This window comes from Sus scrofa, chromosome 14 (genome assembly GCF_054392235.1).
Source record: "Sus scrofa isolate SSC_HxYL_T2T_F1_AM1 chromosome 14, Sscrofa_HxYL_maternal_Yorkshire_Landrace_v2.0, whole genome shotgun sequence".
NCBI lineage: Eukaryota > Metazoa > Chordata > Mammalia > Artiodactyla > Suidae > Sus > Sus scrofa.
In genome coordinates this window covers 125,342,048-125,361,072 of record NC_139396.1, presented here as the reverse complement: position 1 = coordinate 125,361,072, position 19,025 = coordinate 125,342,048, and the positions used below count along the sequence as shown (strand labels likewise).

General features: G+C 34.5%; 1 protein-coding gene across 2 annotated transcripts in view; it reads right to left on the bottom strand.

Annotated features, from left to right (window-relative positions):
* HECTD2 (HECT domain E3 ubiquitin protein ligase 2) overlaps window positions 1-19,025 on the bottom strand; it is an 86,392-nt gene that overhangs the window by 25,552 nt on the left and 41,815 nt on the right. For both annotated transcript variants that reach the window (XR_014826613.1, XM_003483528.5), the window contains exons 3-7: window positions 15,881-16,019; window positions 15,089-15,191; window positions 14,287-14,376; window positions 3,625-3,689; window positions 582-627 (exon numbers count right to left, since the gene is read on the bottom strand). Coding sequence is in view for 1 of the 2 variants with exons in the window: in XM_003483528.5 (XP_003483576.1) it covers window positions 582-627; window positions 3,625-3,689; window positions 14,287-14,376; window positions 15,089-15,191; window positions 15,881-16,019 (443 nt within the window). In the remaining variant the exon portion in view is untranslated. The remainder of the gene's footprint in view (window positions 1-581; window positions 628-3,624; window positions 3,690-14,286; window positions 14,377-15,088; window positions 15,192-15,880; window positions 16,020-19,025) is intronic.

The window sequence follows — 19,025 nt, the reverse complement described above, 5'->3', positions numbered from 1 at the left end:
TCCCAGGCTAGGGACTGAATCAAAGCTACAGCAGCTGGCCTACAGCACAGCCACAGCCATGCCAGAGCCAAGCAGTGTCTGCACCCTATACCACAGCTCACAGCAATGCTGCATCCTTAACCCACTGAGTGAGGCCAAGGATCGAACCTGTCCCCTCATGGATACTAGTCAGATTTGTTTCTGTTGACCCACTACAGGAACTCCTAGAATTCTATCTTAAATATTTATGAAAATACATAGAAAACTCAGAAACCTACTAATTGGGAAGTAAAGTTTTGGAGACCCTTAAAAAACTAGTTACAAGAAAGGAGGTTTATTGGAGGAAGAAGAAGTGCTTCCATTTTGTTTATTCCAGAATCCCGCAGCAGGAAGGCAAGAACTAAACTCAACTATTAATCCTGGAGAAAATTTAGTCTCCCACTGTTTGTTATAGCTTTAATTCTCTAGTTACAAGTAATTATAATCTAAAAAGTATCAAAAATGTTGCTCAAAAAATACTTAATATTTGATATGATTTCACTTACACATGCATAAATTGAGACATGAATTACACAACCTCAACCAAATCCTTGCTTTCTTACCTGTAAAAGTATAAAATATGCTCTAAGATCATCTTTTGTTCGTGGACTGAAAAAGAAATAAGTGTAATTGATTACAGATGAATGCTTAATCTTATAGTACCTAATAAAAATGATCAATAAATGTTTCTATAAGAATTGATTTGATAAAAGCCAAAAACCAGACTTAATATGTATTATTATTATTTATAATGTATTCATAATATGCTGGGAATATAGGCTCTTCTGTGCTTATGCTAGGCTGGTTCTGAAGATACCTAAAAACTAAGTTGACCAGGCTATAATTTTATGGTGTAAATATCATGACTAACGCTGGAGAAAGTTAGAGTCTCGCAAATAATCAATGATTTTAGAATACTTATGTTTTTGTTTTAATAAAGGATAGCTGATACCTCACTTAAAATATTTATGCATCAGAGAAAGAAAATATCCTTATGTTTATAAGGTCTAGTCCTGAAGTGATAAAACAACAAATGTCAGCAAATCAAATTACACTTTAAATACATCTAGTAAGTTTCTAATTAAAAAAGAATCATATTTTGAATACCTTTGAAAAGTAATCTAAAGTTTTTTCCATGTAAATCTGGATTTTTCACATTATCAAGTTTGACCAAAAGTTTTTATTATTGTTTCTTTCTCACCCTCTCAAGATCTCACATTTACCCAGAAGTAACTTCCTGAATTAAAGGTGGTTCATCTATATGTAAACAGATGCAATTCATGACCCTTGACTGGACCCTGAGTTGAAAAACAAAACCCAGATATTAAAGAACACTTTAGAGAGAACTTGGGGAAATTTAAATGTGGACTGTATTTTAGAGAGTATTATTAGATGAGTGTTAAATTTGGTTGGTGTGAGATGATGCTATGGTTACACAGGAAAATGTTATTAAGAAATACATGCTGAAGTAATTAGGGGGTGAAGTCTTCTATTTACTAAAAAAAAAAAAAAAAGACCAAATTATTTATTTTTCTGTTACAGTTACAAAATATATCTGAAAACATATGCCACTGCTCAAAATGTACTAGAGGATTTTTACCAAATGTAAAGACATAACATCTGAAATACATATGTAACATATGTATTAAATTTTGAAATGGATATGTATATACATGTATATATAATTTTAAAATTAATAGTAATATTTCTCTGTGGAAGAACTATCTTGACTGAATAAAGATTTAAATTATTTAGGTTTAAATCAAACCTAAACTCTTTCTTACTATTCTACATAATAGATTATTTTTTTAGTGGGACTACTGTTTTGTTTTAGAAATTATATTTGAAATACTTTTAAAAGCTCAGAGCAATTCATAAATATTAAAATTCCTGGTGATAGGAGAGTTCTTTTATAGCTGTACCATGACAATTTCCATTTTCCTGTCCTATGTACTAGTATTTTAGTACAGTATATAATTCTGGGTATATATAAACTATGGTTAAGATTACAGGCTCTTTTGCCAGACTGCCTGAGTTCTAATTCTGTCTCTGGCATTTACTGTGTTTACCTGAGAAGTTTAACTTCTCTGTAAATTAGTTTCCTCAACTGTGAAATGAAAATAATCTTGTTATCTATTTCACAAGACTGTAGTGAAGATTCAATGAGAAATGTATATAAAACTGTCAGAAAGGTGACCAGCCCATAGGAAACGGTCAATAAAATTTAGATCTTGTCACTATAAATCCAAAATAAAACAATATTTTATATAAAACAAAATAAAACATGATCCTTTGATAGGAAAGTCCCATCAAATTCTCATTTTAATCTGTCTAGGGCAAGTGTGATCGGAGGGGACTGAGGTCCCAGCTAAGTGTTCTTTCTCTCTACAGTCCAAGTTTTTCTCTTTTATTTATTTATTTATTTATTTAATTTATTTATTTACATGGCCGAACCCGTGGCATATGCAAGTTCCCAGGCTACGGGTTGAATCAGAGCTGCGGCTGCGGCCTACGGTAACACCAGATCTGAGGGGCATCTGTGACCTACGCTGCAGCTTATGGCAACACCAGATCCTTAACCCACTGAGTGAGGCCAGGGATTGAACTTGTATCCTCAGGGAAATAATGTCAGGTTTTTAATCTACTGAGCCACAATGGGAACCCCATCTCTTAATTTTCATTGAGGCTTTATGTACTCAACCAGAAACATAAAATTCAAAGAAAATACAAATTATTATTAGAATGATAAACTAGGAAAATAATGTTAAAAATCACATGAAAAATATAGTATTATTTCAATTGTTTTAAAGAGATGATTATGAAAAAATTGCAAAATGTTAACATTTTTCCTTTTTTTATAATCCTCTGCCATAATAACCATGAATTTCTGTGAAAGTTAGAAATCAATAATAACATATTATTAAAATATACAGGCTACATTTAACATTATATTTAAGAATTCTAGTTTGGTATTATTTTCAAATTGGGTTTAATATAAACATCACAATTATAATTTAATAGAGTCCTTTGGCTTTAACAGGAGCTTTTAAATTGCTACTTTTAAGTAATATCAATTTAAATAATATGTACTTTTAAAAGTCTATTTTTTGTGTCCTGCATATTCAAAGTTTAAAACATTACCAATTATTTACCCATCATTCCTGTACATAACAATTCAATATTTAGTTGCAAGAAAAAAAAATATTTCAGTAGCTAAACTTACATTTTCTTTTACTGGAAACAAGAAAAAATTTCTTCTGGTTACCAGGAAGCCCAAGGCTATATTTATTGCCCATATTCTTTCATAGTTTACTGATGTTAACTACCCATCCTATTTTTGTTAAGCACATATGTCTGTACACAACAAATTTTATGTAAGATTTTAAAGAATTCAAAGATCTTCAGAAACTCATCTGTAGACTCTCCTAAGAAGTCATAAATGTCAAGTTAAAAAGCTTTGTTATAAGTGATTTATAACTGCTTTCTGATCTATGTTTTTATTGTAGCAACTAAAATCTTTTCTGAGTAAAATACATATATATTAAACATGATGAGACGGATTAACTAACAACCTATACTGATTAGCCAACTATTAGTTACAATTACCCTTTCCATTCTCGTAACAAGCTGTTAATGATCCCCTTTAATACTGTCTTCTGAATGTCTTGAGGCTGTAGGCAAAAGAAAATCATGAAATAATTAAGATTAGCTACTTAGGTAACTTTTGCATGTTAATTATATTTACAGATCTGTGTCAATAGCTAAAATCAGAGTTGGTGGCCAAGGACTGCCAATTACAATAGTCTCCCTGTCACATCAAGAGCTCTAGGGAGCATCAATGACATGAGATTACCATGAGAATCCTCCCTGGGATTTGCACCATACAACCTACGCAAATGCACATGGCGGTCCTTTGATGACCACCATCGGTTTTATATAATGGTGAAAAACAGAGACAGAAAAACAATTTCACTTTCTTTGGATTTATAGCATAAAGTCATGAACCCAAGTCCAAGAATGGCATGTTTAACAATATAAAATGATTGCATACATTTGGACATATTTAGTCATAACAAGTTATAATTAGCAGTTAAGCCCACAACTCCTTATTAAGTATAATCAAATTATGTATAATAAAAAATAAAGATTTTTGTTATAGGATCTGAAAAAGGTACTAAATAACATGCCTTTAAAGTTTAACATTTCAAATACTAAAAAATCTTATTTATTACTAAACATGTCACATAAGGATCAATTAAAAAAAACACTTCTAGATTGTGCTTTAGCCTATGAGAAATAATGATTAAAACCTTCATTAACTAGAGGCTTTAAATATTCATTAAAATTTCTGTCGTACTGTTAATGAACATCAAGAAAACAAGCATATATCATGGATTTATTTAAAAAAAACCACAATTATCACTTCTAAGCACTTAGCCTAGCACCTTTCTTTATACTCATCTTTAATATATCATTACTTTCTCCTCCTCCACCTGCAACGATGGGCAAACAGCACCCTGAACAGTGGAAGTCTCCAGGAGAAAATCCAACAGATGTGTGATTGGACACACTGAGCTTATGACACAAATCTTCAAAGGACCCTCATCACCACTGTCAGTCCCTCAACATTTCCTGGTTCATTTACTTCCCTATTCTATATGACAACAAACTCAAACTTTCTTACCATTCCTCAAAGCTCCAACACCTCCTTCCCATCATCTCTCTCAGCTATGACTCTGCCACTCACTCAGAGAGAAAACACATGCACCCAAATGAGCACAGATTCACTGTCCCACTATCAATTCCACCAATATACCTGCCCTGCACTTGACCAAGCACAACCCCCTCACTTGGGCTCTATAACCCACCCCCTTTCACCCCGTTAAGGACATGGTTATTCAGTTTTCTCCTAGTCCTCCTGCAGCATCCATTTCTTCCAGTCTACTAGGTCATTCCCATCAGCAGAACACTACATCCTAATATCATCTGCATGAATTTGTCTCTACACTTTCACTCTTCTTCACCCTCATATATGCCCTAAGAGGCTGACTACTAAGACCTACAGCAACCAGATTCCTTTGTCTTTTGTCTTCTGCTTGGATTCAGCCCAAAGGGAACACTGACAGAGGAGGAAAGAGAGGAAAGCAGGATATTTATTCTCTCAACTCTCTTCCTACAAGGTCACCATGGGCTGGCTATGTCCCTCAACAGAAAGTCACCTCTCCTGCAAGGCAGCCCTCTCCAGCCCAGCTCCGGTTTCACTACACTGCGCTACCCCCTTATTCTGCTAACACATTTGTAAATAGTCCTCTTAGGGTTACCAATCTGAGTGTGTCATCTGTTTCCTGCCAGGACCCTGGCTAATATATTGCTCATATTAAAAACCTTTCATTTGGACCCATGTACTCTTTCAGCTAACCCCTCATTTCTCTGCTTTCATTCACACCAAACTCTTCAAGAGTTGTCTGTATTCACTATACCTACTGCCTCTCCTCTCATGGTCTCTTCAACCCATTTTCAAGTAGGCTACGCTTCCACAACTCCAGGGAAATGGCACTTATTAAAGTCAGTCATCAATTATTTACCTTATCAAAGACAATGGTTTTCTGTCTAAATCTTAGTAAATCTCTTAGAAGCATCTGACAAGGTTAATTATTCCCTCCTTGAAGTGCTCCCCGCCCCATGCCTCAGCCCTAATCATCTAAGCAAACCATCCACTTAGTTTCCTTCTTCTTTCAAGCCCCACATCCAATCTACCGAATTATGTTCAATTGTTTTATAGCATCTCAGAGTCTGAACATTTCTCACAATTTCTGCTGCTAAAATCCTAGTCCAATCATTGATCTTTGCTTAGGTTTCTGCAATGCCTCCCCAACTCCTTTCTCTTGCCCACTACAGACCATTCTCCATGTAGTATCCAGAGAGATCTTTCTAAACTGTAAATCATGTCATGGCATCCCTTTGTTCTCAGCTTAAAAGCTTTCAATAACTTCCTGTTACAATAAAATTCAAACTCACATGGCCATATAGAGTCTGATCCCTGGGCAGCTCTCTAACCTAGGCCCTTCTTTCTCCCCAAATCACCAAGCTTTAGTCACAAGAGCCTTATTTCTGAATTTGCCTACTGTGTTTCTTTCCCAGGGCCTTTGTATTAGCTGTAAATTATGTTAATGTTCTTCTCTCACAGGTCTCCTGATAGTTTTACTCCTTTTCATCCTTAAGATCTCAAATGTCACTTTACAGAGGCCTTCCATGAGCTTTGTAGATAAAGCAACCCCTGGTCACTCCTTAACATATTACCCTGTCTTCTTAGAGCAGTTATGAGTACTGAAATTTTCTCCCTTCCTATTTGTTTTTATATTTACTATCTACCCACCTCTGTCATTAGAAATTAGAATGAATGTAGACTCTTTTGAGATTTATATTATACGCATTTTGTTTAACATTATATCCTTAAGAGTTCCCATTTTGGCTCAGTGGGTTAAGAACCTGACATAGTCTCCATAAGGATGTGGGTTCCATCCCTGGCCTCACTCACTGGATTAAGGATCCAGTGTTGCCACATGGGCTGTGGCAGAGGTCACAGATGCAGCTCAGATTTGGTGTTGCTGTGGCTGTGGTGTAGGCTGGCAGCTGCAGCTCCAATTCAGTCCCTAGACTGGGAACTTCCATATGCTGCAGATGCAACAGCAAAAAGAAAAAAACAAAAACAAAAACCATTATATCTTTAATACCAGGACGCTTGATACATATGTGCTGAGTGCTCGACTCTTGTAATTACTTGAAATCTATCCTTCCAAGGTGCAATTAAAAATCAGCCTTTTCTGGTACAATCTTCCCAACTCTAATGACTTCTTCTTTATCTGATCAGCTGTAACAGTATTTATTTTTCTAAGGTCTAACTGTCTTTCTGAAATGAGCAACAGCTACTTAAACTTTCTTTTGGTTAGTATGTGTTATAGTATATCTTCCTCCCTATCTTTATTCCCAGCTTTTCATATTCATATTTTAGATGTCTTTTGTAATTAGCAAAAAAAAAAGGTGAATTTTTAAAAATCCAAAGTGACAGTCCCTGTCTTTTAATCAGTGAGCTTAAATTAACACATTTACATTTGCTATGATCACTGATATTTCTGAATTGTTTCTACAATTTTACCTTTTGTTTTCTATCTTAACACACTTTTTACACTTGTTTTTCATGCCTTTTAAAAAACTGATCACATTTCATTTCTCTACTTTTTAGCTTGTTTTCTTTCCTCACTCCCTCATTTTCCTATTAGGAGCATTGCCAAATTTTATTATTTTAGAGGTTATTTTAAAACACTATCATCCATAGTTAACAAGTCTAAAGTTATTATCCTCATCTCTTTTCAGACCATCTTCAAATATATTTAACTCCAAAATCTTCCCCTGTTTACACATTATTATTCTCCAGTCTTTTGACTTTGTAAAATTACACTTGAGATACTAATTTTATGCAGTGTTTATTTAGATTCCCATATAAATATTTACCTATTTCTTCTCCATCATTCTTTCTTACATCTCAGATCTTACTTCTGAAATCATTTTCCTTCTCTCTGAAGTATATCTTTTAGAAGTTTCTTTAAGAATATGTCTGTTGGTGGTAAAGTCAGTTTTTATTTACTATAGGCATTTTCTTTACATTAGTCTCATTCTCAATACTTTCTCTGGCTATGTCAATGTTTTTACTATTTTCTTTCAGCGTTCTGAAAATATTACTCCATGTTTTTTGGCTCTCACTATTGCTGTGAAGATGTCTGCTGACAGTCAATTTCAGTTTTGACTTTGTGGATGACCTGTCTTTAGTTATTTATAAGATCATCTCTTTATTATACATTTTGCAGTTTCACTATAACGGGTCTAGGTTTACATTTCTTTTATCTTGCTTAGTATATAGTGCTTCCTATGTTATTTGAAGATTCATGTCTTAGCAACCTCAACCATTAAATGTATCTCTATTCTTTCTATTCTCTACATCTGAGACTCCAAATAAAATGTATCCTAGATGTTCTCATTCTACCTCTGTATCCTTACTTTTTGTATACTTATCTCTTTTCCCCTGTGTCTACTCTAAGGAATTTCTATCTCTTTTCCCCTGTGTCTACTCTAAGGAATTTCTTCTCCACCTTTATCTTCTAGTTTGCTAATTCTTTTCTCAGCTGTCTCTTATCTGCTGTTTAATCCATTTACTTACTGATTTTTCTACTTCTAAAAATTCTATTTGATGTCAAATCTCATTATTTTAGATAGTCTCATTGTTGATAATCTAAAGAGCTGAATTCCTAGGGGATCTGTTTTTTTCCCCCCTCATCTTTTTAGGGCTGCACTTGTAGCATATGGAAGTTCCCAGGCGAGGGGTCAAATTAGAGCTGTAGCCTATGCCACAGCCACAACACCAGATCCAAGCCACATCCATGATATATGCCACAGCCTATGGCAACACTGAATCCTTACCTCACTGAGTGAGGTCAGGGATCAAATCTGCATCCTCATGGATACTGAGTTCTTATCCTGCTGAGTCACAACAGGAGCTCCCTTAGGGGTTCTATGGTATTTTTTCTGACTTTCATTCATAGTTAATTTTTATGATCAGTGATTACTGATCATATTTAGTTTATTATATTCTTTGGAAGTCCTAGGGCTTGAAAGTAAGGATTTTAATTCTTCTAGGAGGAGGACAAGATGATAAAAACACTGGGGAATGGACACTCTTCAACCATGGGACTTTAGCATCCTTTCATCTCTGGTTTACCCTGGGTCACTTATTTAACAACTTCAACTTACTCATGAGACAAAGCGTAGGCTCCAAGTTTCAGTGTGACACCAGTACAGAGATTGCTTACTGCTCCTCTCCCCAGTTTAAATTGATTTTTTAAAAACTTTGAATAAATTTAAAGTTACAGCAATGTTGCCAGTAGAGTACAAAGAACTCTTGTGTACCCTTTACTCAGATTTGCCAATTACTCATGTTTTATACATCTATATTATCATTCATTCTAACTATATAAATTATTATTGTCTAAGTCACTGAGAATAAGTTCCAGACAATTTTTCCAAACACTTATGCCTAAATACTTCAATGTGTGGCTCTTAAGAACAGGTATCTTTACTTATATAACCATAGTACAATGAACCAAATCAGGAAATTTAACACTGATACAATACTATTATATAACCTCCAGACTTTATGCAAATGGAGACAACTGTCTCAATAAAATTGATAGAATTTTTCCCTGACCAGGATCTAATCCAGAAGGGTGCATAGCATTCAGCTTTCATATCTCTAGTCTTTAGTATCTAAAACTGCCCTTCATCCTTTTTAAAAAAATCTTTGCTGAAACTGACATTTTTGAAGAGTTGAGGCCATTTGTTTCGCAAAATACCCTTAATTTAGGTTAGATTTTTCTGTATTTTCTCATGATTAAATTCAAGCTATGCATTTTACTTATACATGATACATCCTTCTCAGTGTATTACATTAAGAAGCACTTGATGTCAGTTTGGTGATTCAGGTAACTGGTTAAGACAATGACTTAATTATTACTATGGCGGTTACAAATAGTAACTTTTATATTTATCATTCCTTCTACACTAATTACTTCACATTCTACTATTAAATTGTCCTTTTCTTTCTCTTAAATGTATCTGTATGTTTATCTATCATCTACTTATTTATTTACTGTCAGTAGACTCACAGATTCTTATTATATTCAGTGGGTTATAATACATTATTGTCATTTTTATTTTAATGTCACTTTGTCTAAGATTTGGTAATTGGGTCTTCAACCTGGCTCTTAGGTCATGCCTCCACTATTTATTTATTTTTTTAGTGCAGTCTTAAGACTTATAGAAAAATTGTGAAGCACAAAGTTTCAAATATGTCATTCCCTCATCCTCACACACAATTTCCCTTATTATTAAAAAATTGCATCAGTGTCATATGTTTGTCACAACTGAACCAATATTGTATAACATTATTATTACCTGAGTCCACAGTTTACAGTAGGGTTCACTCTGTTATACACTGTATGGGTTTTAGTAAATGTATAATGACATGTATTCACCATTAGGATATCATACAGAATAATTCCATTGCCCTAAAAATCCCATGCTCCACCTTTTCATCCTCCCCTTGCTCCTTAGTCCCACATCTTTTTACTGCCTCTACAGCTCTGCCTTTTCCAGAATACAATATGATATAAATCATAACTTCTTTCACTTAGCAATATGCACTGAAGGTTCCTCCATGTCTTTTCATGGCCTGACAGCTCATTTCTTCTTACTGCTGAGTCATATTTCATTGTATGGACATACAGTTTGTTTATCCATTCATCTATTGAAGGACATCTGTGTTGCTTTCAATTTTTGGCAATTATGAATAAGGCTGCAACAAACATTCATGTTTAAGCTTCTGGGTGAATATAAGTTTTCAGATCATTTGGGTAGGATACCTAGGATACCTATACAACTGTTGGATAATATTGTAAGTCTACATTTGGTTTTATAAGAAAGTAAAAATATAACTGAATCAAATTTGTGGAACACAGCAAAAGCAGTGCTTAGAGGGAAATGTATAGCATACATTAATATGTTAGAAAAAAGAGACCTAAAATCAATAGTTTAAGCCTTCACCTGAGGAAATGAAATCAGCAAATCAAAGAGAAGGAAACACATGAGGAAAATTAGAGCAGAAATCAATAAAAGTGATTAATAAAGAAAAAACAATGAAACCAAATGCTGTTTTTTGGAAAAGATCAATAAGACTGATAAACTTCTAGCCAGGCTAACCAAGAAAGGAAGAGAGAAGACACTAATTACTAATCGTACAGGAGAAAATTGACAGAACACTATAAACCAGCTATAATGGGAAAAATAAAAATCATTATTTAAAAAAAGAAATGAAAGAGGGATCTTTACTACTGATTCCATAGATATTAAAAGAATAATAAAGGACTATCTATTATAAACAACCCTATGCCCACAAATATGATAACCTAGATAAAATGGACCAATTCTTTTTTTTTTTTTTGTCTTTTTGCCTTTTCTGGGGCCGCTCCCACAACATACATATGGAGGTTCCCAGGCTAGAGGTCGAATCGGAGCTGTAGCTGCCGGCCTACACGAGAACCACAGCAACGCGGGATCCGAGCCGCATCTGCAACCTACACCACAGCTCACAGCAACGCCGGATCCCCAACCCACTGAGCAAGGCCAGGGATCAAACCCGCAACCTCATGGTTCCTAGTCAGATTTGTTAACCACTGAGCCACAATGGGAACTCCAAAATGGACCAATTCTTTGAAAGATACAATCTCACAAAACTTGCACAAGGAGAAACAGATAAACTATTAATAGGTCTATATCTATTAAAGAAAATGAATCAATAATTAATAACCTTCCAAAACAGAAAGTACCAAGACCAGATGATTTTACCGGTGAATTCTGAAAATTGAAGCAAGGATATCAATTCCTTATAGTTTCTTCCAAAAAACAGAAGCAGAGAGAATATTTCCTAACCCATTCTATAAGGCTGTCATCATCTTAAAACCAAAGATATTAAAACAAAACAAAACTGCAGATTAGCTTCCCTCCTGAACATAGATATAAAAATCCTCAACAAAATATTAGCAAAATGAAATCCAACTATGTATAAAAAGAATTATGCACTATGACCAAGTGGGATTTATTCCAGAAATGCAAGTCTAGTTCAACATTTGAAAATCAGTTAATGTAATTTATCACATTAACAGGCTAAAAAAGAAAAATCGGACTTCCCATTGTGGCTCAGTGGGTTAAGAACCCAATTAGTATCCCTAAGGATGCAGGTTCGATCCCTGGCCTCGCTCAGTGGGTTAAGGATCCAGCGTTGCCACAGGATGCAACGTGGGTCACGGATACATTGCTGTGGCTATGGTGTAGGCTGGCAGCTGAGGCTCTGATTTGACCCCTAGCCTGGGAACTTCCATTTGCCACAGGTGTGGCCCTAAAAAGACCAAAAAGAAAAAAGAAAAAAAAGAAAAATCATATCATAACAACAGATGATGAAGCATTTGAGAAAATCCAATACCCTTCATGATATTAAAAACTAAATGAAGCAAACAAACAAAAACTCTCAGCAAACTAGGAATAAAGGGCAGTTTCCTCAACTTGATAAAAAGACATCTACTAAAAAAACTACACATCATTCTTAATGGTGAAAAACTAGATATTCCAGATTCCTCTTGTATTTTCCCTACCTCAGTCCTGGAAATAGCCATTTCTCTAGGGAGTTCTGATTCCTTTTAATGAAAAATATTATTTAGAAATCATGTATAGCTACTGGGGAACTATTACTTTTAGGCCCTTTCGGTGGACAGGGTTAGGAAATAAATAAAAACATGCCCCTACAGATATATCATACATCTGTTAAAATCTCTAGGCTTATTACGATGCCTCAAGACCAAAGTTATTTTAAGCCTTCTCCCATCACATAGTTGTATTTCTCTTCTCCAAAAGTGAGAAACATGATTTCTAACATCATCAATATTTAAGTCAGTAATGCATAGAAGACAGTTTAAAAATTGTTAACCCATATCACTGGGGAAAAAAAACTATAAAAAGTTAAAGAGTTATAGTTTTTTTCAAAATTTTCAATTGAAGATAAAGTACTATGTATAGCAGTTATGTTGCTTAGTTTTTTTTTTCCCCAGTATGGTTATCATATTCATTTGAAATGTAATTTATTCTCTGTGTGTGTGTTTGCATTCCATTTTAAAGAGTTTTCTTCATGTTGTGGATTTAATTTTTTTAGTTTTATATAGAACATTAACATCATTCCAAGTCAAGAGAAATTAGAGACGTGTACCTAAGAGTGGAACTTTGGAGTCATGGTATATGCATATGCTTAGTGCCAGTGAATAATACCAAGCAATTTTCTTAAGTGGTTTTCCATTTCTCTGATGATAAATGTTAGTAAGTACCCTTTCATGAATTTAATAATGAAGTACTAGAATTAGGAATAATAAAAGACATTTGCTATTACTTCTTCTATTTGAAACTATACAAGAGGTTCTAGCAAGTGTAATAAGGCAAATATGTATCTCTAATCATCCATCCATCCATACAAGATATAAAGACTGAAAAGAGACAAAACACTCATTTTTCACAAATGACATGGGTATATGGAAAATCCAAATAAATATACTGATATATAAATATAATGAGTGAATTTAGCAAGGTAACTAAATAAAGATAAACATATAAAAATATTTCCATTTACTAGGAACAATATAGAAAATAAAATTATGACAGCGTTAAAAAAATCAAGTTCCTAGGAATTCCTGTCACGGCACAGAAAAAATGAATCCGACTAGAAACAATGAGGTTGTGGGTTCGATCCCTGGCCTCACTCAGTGGGTTAAGGATCCAGCGTTACCATAGTAGGTCACAGATGCATTGCTGTGGCTGTGGTGTAGGCCAGCAACTGTAGCTCCAATTCGACCCCTAGCCTGGTAACCTCCACAGGCCGCAAGTGCGGCCCTAAAAAGCAAAAGCAAAAAAAAAAAAAAAAAAAAAAAAATCAAGTTCCTAGAGATAAATATAATAAGAAATGTGTTAAGACCTTTACCCAGAACACTACAAAACATTACCAAGGGAAACTAAAGAAGATTTAAGTAATTCATCTTAAAGGGAAATACGATGCTTATGTATTGAAAAGTTGTAGAAGGGTGGTGTTCTTCACAAGGTGATCATAGCAGTGAGGTCCTCAGACCATGGTCCCCAGATATGGAGGATCAACATAGCCTAGAACTTGCAGAAACACAAATTCTTGGGCTCTGTACTAGACTTACTAAATCTGAAACTGTATATTAAGAAGGCTTTTCTGTGATTCTGATAGATGCTAAAATTTGAGCATCAGTGATCTACAGATTCAGCACAATTCCAAAACAACCAAATCTCTTAGCTCCTTTCAGTGAGTCGGTGAAGCACGATTTTTATTTTAGCAAGCCTTTCTAAACAGGGACTGACTATAGAAGTATTTTCTGCTGAATTCTATATAGGAAATAATGTAGAATAAATTATAAAAAATATAAGAATAAAATACTCTAACTTCCTGAGAATTCCAACTAAATTTACCATAAAATTATATTAAAGTTTCTCAGGTAAATATGTTACAAGATGAGTTTTACAATAATTGTGTAGCTGCTTTTCGAATACAGACAAGTCAAAGAATTGTACTATCTGCATGTGTTCATAAATAATACTTACAGTATTAAGTAAGGCATCATATACAGCATTCACAAATTTAGCATTAATCCCAGAGTCTTCAAGAGTATTAAATGAGGCAGAGGCATCTTTCTGCAAATCCAATTAAAGAATTAACTATATATAACACAACAACTAGTCTAAGAAATATCTGAACCATAAATACTCCTTCGTAATTTCTAATATTTTTCAATATGATGATTAAAAAAGAACTGTCTTGGTAAAATTGCTAAAAATAAAAATATAAAGATTAATAATTTTCTTTTTTAAAACTGAAAGAATGGGGTCAAACATTAGTATAAATAAAAAGAAAACATATTAAAAAAAAAAGAGTTCCCGTCATGGCTCAGCAGAAATGAATCTGACTAGGAATCATAAGGTTGTGGCTTCGATCCCTGGCCTCGCTCAGTGGGTTAAGGATCTGGTGTTGCCATGAGCTGTGGTGTAGATCACAGATGTGGCTCGGATCTGCTGTGGCATAGGCTGGCAGCTGTAGTTCCGATTAGACCCCTAGTCTGGGAACCTCCACATGCCATCAATACAGCCCTAAAAGGCAAAAAAAAAAACCCAAAAAAAACAAAAACAAAACAAAAAAAAACAAACCCAAAAAATAAAACAAAAAAACCCAAGATTATCACATAAGTAACATTTGTGATATATATATAATTTCAGAACTAATACATATTTATGTTTGCTTAAACAGTTGCTTAGGCCAATATTGGGTAGAAAAAGAGGTCAATTTACAGTATCTTTTTTTTGGAAAATTTAAAACTAAAAGTGAAAAATGTGCTTTAGGTATGATTACCTTAAATGCAGCATTTAGTTCTGGGAAAGAATCAAATGTCGTGAGATAAAAATCATGTACTGTTTTCCAGTCTCCTGATGACTTAGATTTTTCTACATCTTCCCTAAAATAGAAACATTTATTAGCCATAATAGATAAAAATATCATTCAGATAAAATAGCATTAATTTTTTACAAACAAATGTCACCAAACATGGAACTTGAAATAATGAAGCTGGATAAAGAAATATGCTCCAGTTAATGTAAATGTAGTTTATGAATTTGTAATTCTTAATTGGATTAAGATGTTAATCCACTTCCAACTTTCCAATTTATCTGCTTTTTAAAAAGTTCATTTCGACATGCTCCTTACAATCATCATTGTTTCTTTCCTTCAATTTATAGCCGAATTTCTTAAAAAATTTTGTTTACATTCTGTCCCTACTTTCTTATTCTTAGTCCTTCAAGTATCCATTTGGATTTTTTATTAATAACAAAGTTTTTATGGTTTATGTGTCATATAGTAGATGAAATCTTATTTTTTAAAAAGGAAACATTCCACTATTTTATTACCACCTTGATCTCCTCTTGCTTGTTTTGAGTCATTTTCTCTTATTTAGTGTTTCTTTTGCTATATTATCTACCCCTTACTTGTTATATATGTTTGTTTTCACCTTCAACTTGAGACACCTAGTGTTTGGAGTCTTCACTCTTAGCTAATACCTTATAATGAATCACAAGTTCAATTAATTTCTCACATAAAAAATTATGCGAAGTACTGACATGCAGATGAGAACAGTGAATTGACACTTACTGAAAGTCTTTCATAGTTTTAGGCTGAACTGGAGGGACAGGTTCTGGAAGAACTGGCGCCTTCATTTCAGATGACAATGCATCTACAGAGACGCGCTGCTTCTGTCTAACATCAAGGCAAATAGGTGGCAGATCTCTCACTGTGAAGGATAAAAAAGCATTCAAGGTAATTAATCATAAATTTTTCCAAGTTATAAAATGCCAAGCTAGATCAGTATGAACAGAAAACAAATGGATTATTTTGTATTGGATTCACCTTTACAGAAAAACCTACCATAGTGAAGGGCACTTACTGGCTCTATTGCCACCCTACCCAACTTCACCCACAAGAGATAAATCAGGCTGTATCTGACATGAGAAGCCATCTATAAATGCAACATATAGTGCCTTTCTTCCCCACCCTCTTCTCCAATAAGTTGTCTTGCAGGAATTATTTCAGTGAGACTAGATTTTTTAGTGCTAATTTATTAGCTTTTTTTTTTTTTACCTTTTTAAAAAAATTTAATTGTTTTTATTTTTTCCACTATAGTTGGTTTACTGTGTTCTGTCAGTTTTCTACTGCACAGCAAAGTGACCCAGTCACACACACACATATGTACACAATCTTTTTTTGACATTATCCTCCATCCTTTTCCATCCCAAGGGACTAGATATTGTTCCCTGTGCTATACAGCTTTCTAAATACAGGGGACCCTTGAACAATATGAGAGTTTGGGCACCAACCTTCAGTGCACTGGAAAATCTGCGTGTAACCTCACAGTTGGCTCTCCACATTTCAGAGTTCAGCATTTGCAGATTCAACCAAACACGGATTCTTTACTGGAATTTTAGCATTTTATTATCATGTGCATGAACATGTTATGTACTTTTCCTTTTTTTTCCTCAAATGTCCACCAGTTCATTGTTTGCCTTTTTGTTGCGTTTCATAACCTTACAATTGTAAAATAAAATAAATACAGAAAAATCTCACAAATGTTGGCCTAATGAATTACTATCAGGCAAACACCTCTGAAACCACTACCAGTCAAGGAATGGAGTGTCACCAGCCCCTCCATTCTCCATTCCAATTTCAGTTAATTTCTCTCAATTTCTTTTTATTTTTCATTTTTATAAACTTTATATATTTCCTTCTTCTCACTTCTCATCTTCTAGTTCTCTTAAGGCATTACCTGTGGATGTTTGTTAGCTTTTGTGTTCCTTCTAGTTTATTTGTAAAATGTTTAAAAAAACTCTAATTCTTTCCTTTATTGTCACCTCATTTTCCAATTTTTGCAATTCTGATTTATGGTGTTCTTTCAAATGTCTAATTTTCTTAATGAATTTACTTGAAATAGTATTTTATCTATTTTTTGGTGGACGTGTTTCTGAGGGGCCATCATTGTTCAAGTGGCTGTTATTCTGTTTCTTATTCTTTTTACTACAATAAAAATTTTGTAATTAAAAATTATAGCATTTGACCTTACTTCTCTGTAGCCAATGTGATTTGAAATTAATTTTCCCAAACTTTTAGAAGGAGGTGTAGCTCCCTTTGTTGTTTATATGCAGAACTCAAATACACTCTTGGCTTGTTTTCTGGAATTTCCAGGCCCTGTTTCCCCTTCTGCTTTTATTTAGGTGCTCTCTGTCCTTAATCTCTACTGTCCCGGTGTTGCTCGGATTTGATCCTCATCTGAGAATGCCGTCCCCTACGCCTTTGCCTTGAAAGGAACCCTACTTTGGAGAATTCACAGGGGTTACCTAGTCCTTTCAGATCTCAGTATGGGCCCTCTGCATTCACCTGCTCTTGGCAAAATCCCTTCCTGTTTCAGCTCTGGTTCTCAAATGAATAACTGTTGCTCATTCTGAAGCTCTCCTGTTCTCAGGTCCACTAAACAGCCCGGATGCTTCTTCCTGCTTATACCATGGAAATCTGGTTTTGGTGATTTGTTCTGCTATTTTGGTGGGTTTACCGGAACATGTTATGAGATAATTCTGTGGTAAATGGTATCCATGATGTTGAATTTTGCTATACAGGTAGTGTTTTCCTGGGGAATTCAGGCAAGATTAAAAAGGCTGTTCCTGATGCTACTTTCACAAAATCTGTTTGACTTTTATTTCTGAAAACAGAAAAATATTTAACTGATACTCGTATTGGTTAATTTTATCAACCTATTTCTTCCTTTAGTATTTTTTTATGGTTTGTAAGCCTTTCCTCTCTAGAGATCAGATGACCATGTATCTCTTCTAATTTGTTTTCTTCATTGTAGTAACTGTTCAGTAAGTGTTAGCTATCATTATTTCTGTGTTTTATTATATAAGAGGTAATGTAGCATAAAATATAAAATAGGATTTCCCTCTATGGCTCAGTGGAAACAAACTCAGCTAGTACCCATGAGGATGCGGATTTGATTGCTGGCCTTGCTCAGTGGGCTAAGGATCTGGCGTTGCCATGAGCTGTGGTGTAGGTTGCAGACACAGCTATTACTGTGGCTGTGGCACAGGCTGGCAGCTACAGGTCCAATTCTACCCCTAGCCTGGGAACCTCCATATGCCATGAATGTGGCCCTAAAAAGATTTTTAAAAAAAGATATCTATATATATATATATAGATATACATATATATATTCTTTCCTAAATGGCTCATTTCAGAATACTGTTTATGAAAGCATGTCATTGCACATTGTTTTTTTTTGACACTTTTATCTTATATTAAGTTCTTTTATACACTGGGACCTTCTACTGGGCTATGCATTAGATTCTACTGACCTGTTTAGTTTAATAATATCTATCAATATCTGATAAGGCATTAGGACTGGTGAGAGATGATGGTGGCTTAGGCCAGAGTGAAAGTAATGGAACTGATGAGAAATGGTTTTATTTGTGACATATTCTGAGTATAGAATTAATAGGATATTCTGTTGGAAGACCTACTGAGAGAAAGGTAGAAATGCCAGGATTTACTGAGCCAAAGTTGACTTTGATAATTTAGCCTAATTGGGTGAATGGTGGGGGCATTTACTGCCATAGAGGACACCAGAACAGTTAGAGGAGGTTTTCTTTTGGGGGGGGGAGGGGAACCAAAAGTTTTCTTTTGGCCATATTTTAAAGGTGAGATGCTTAGAAGACATCCAAATGCAGATGAGTGCAGTGGAGATGTGAAGGTTTAC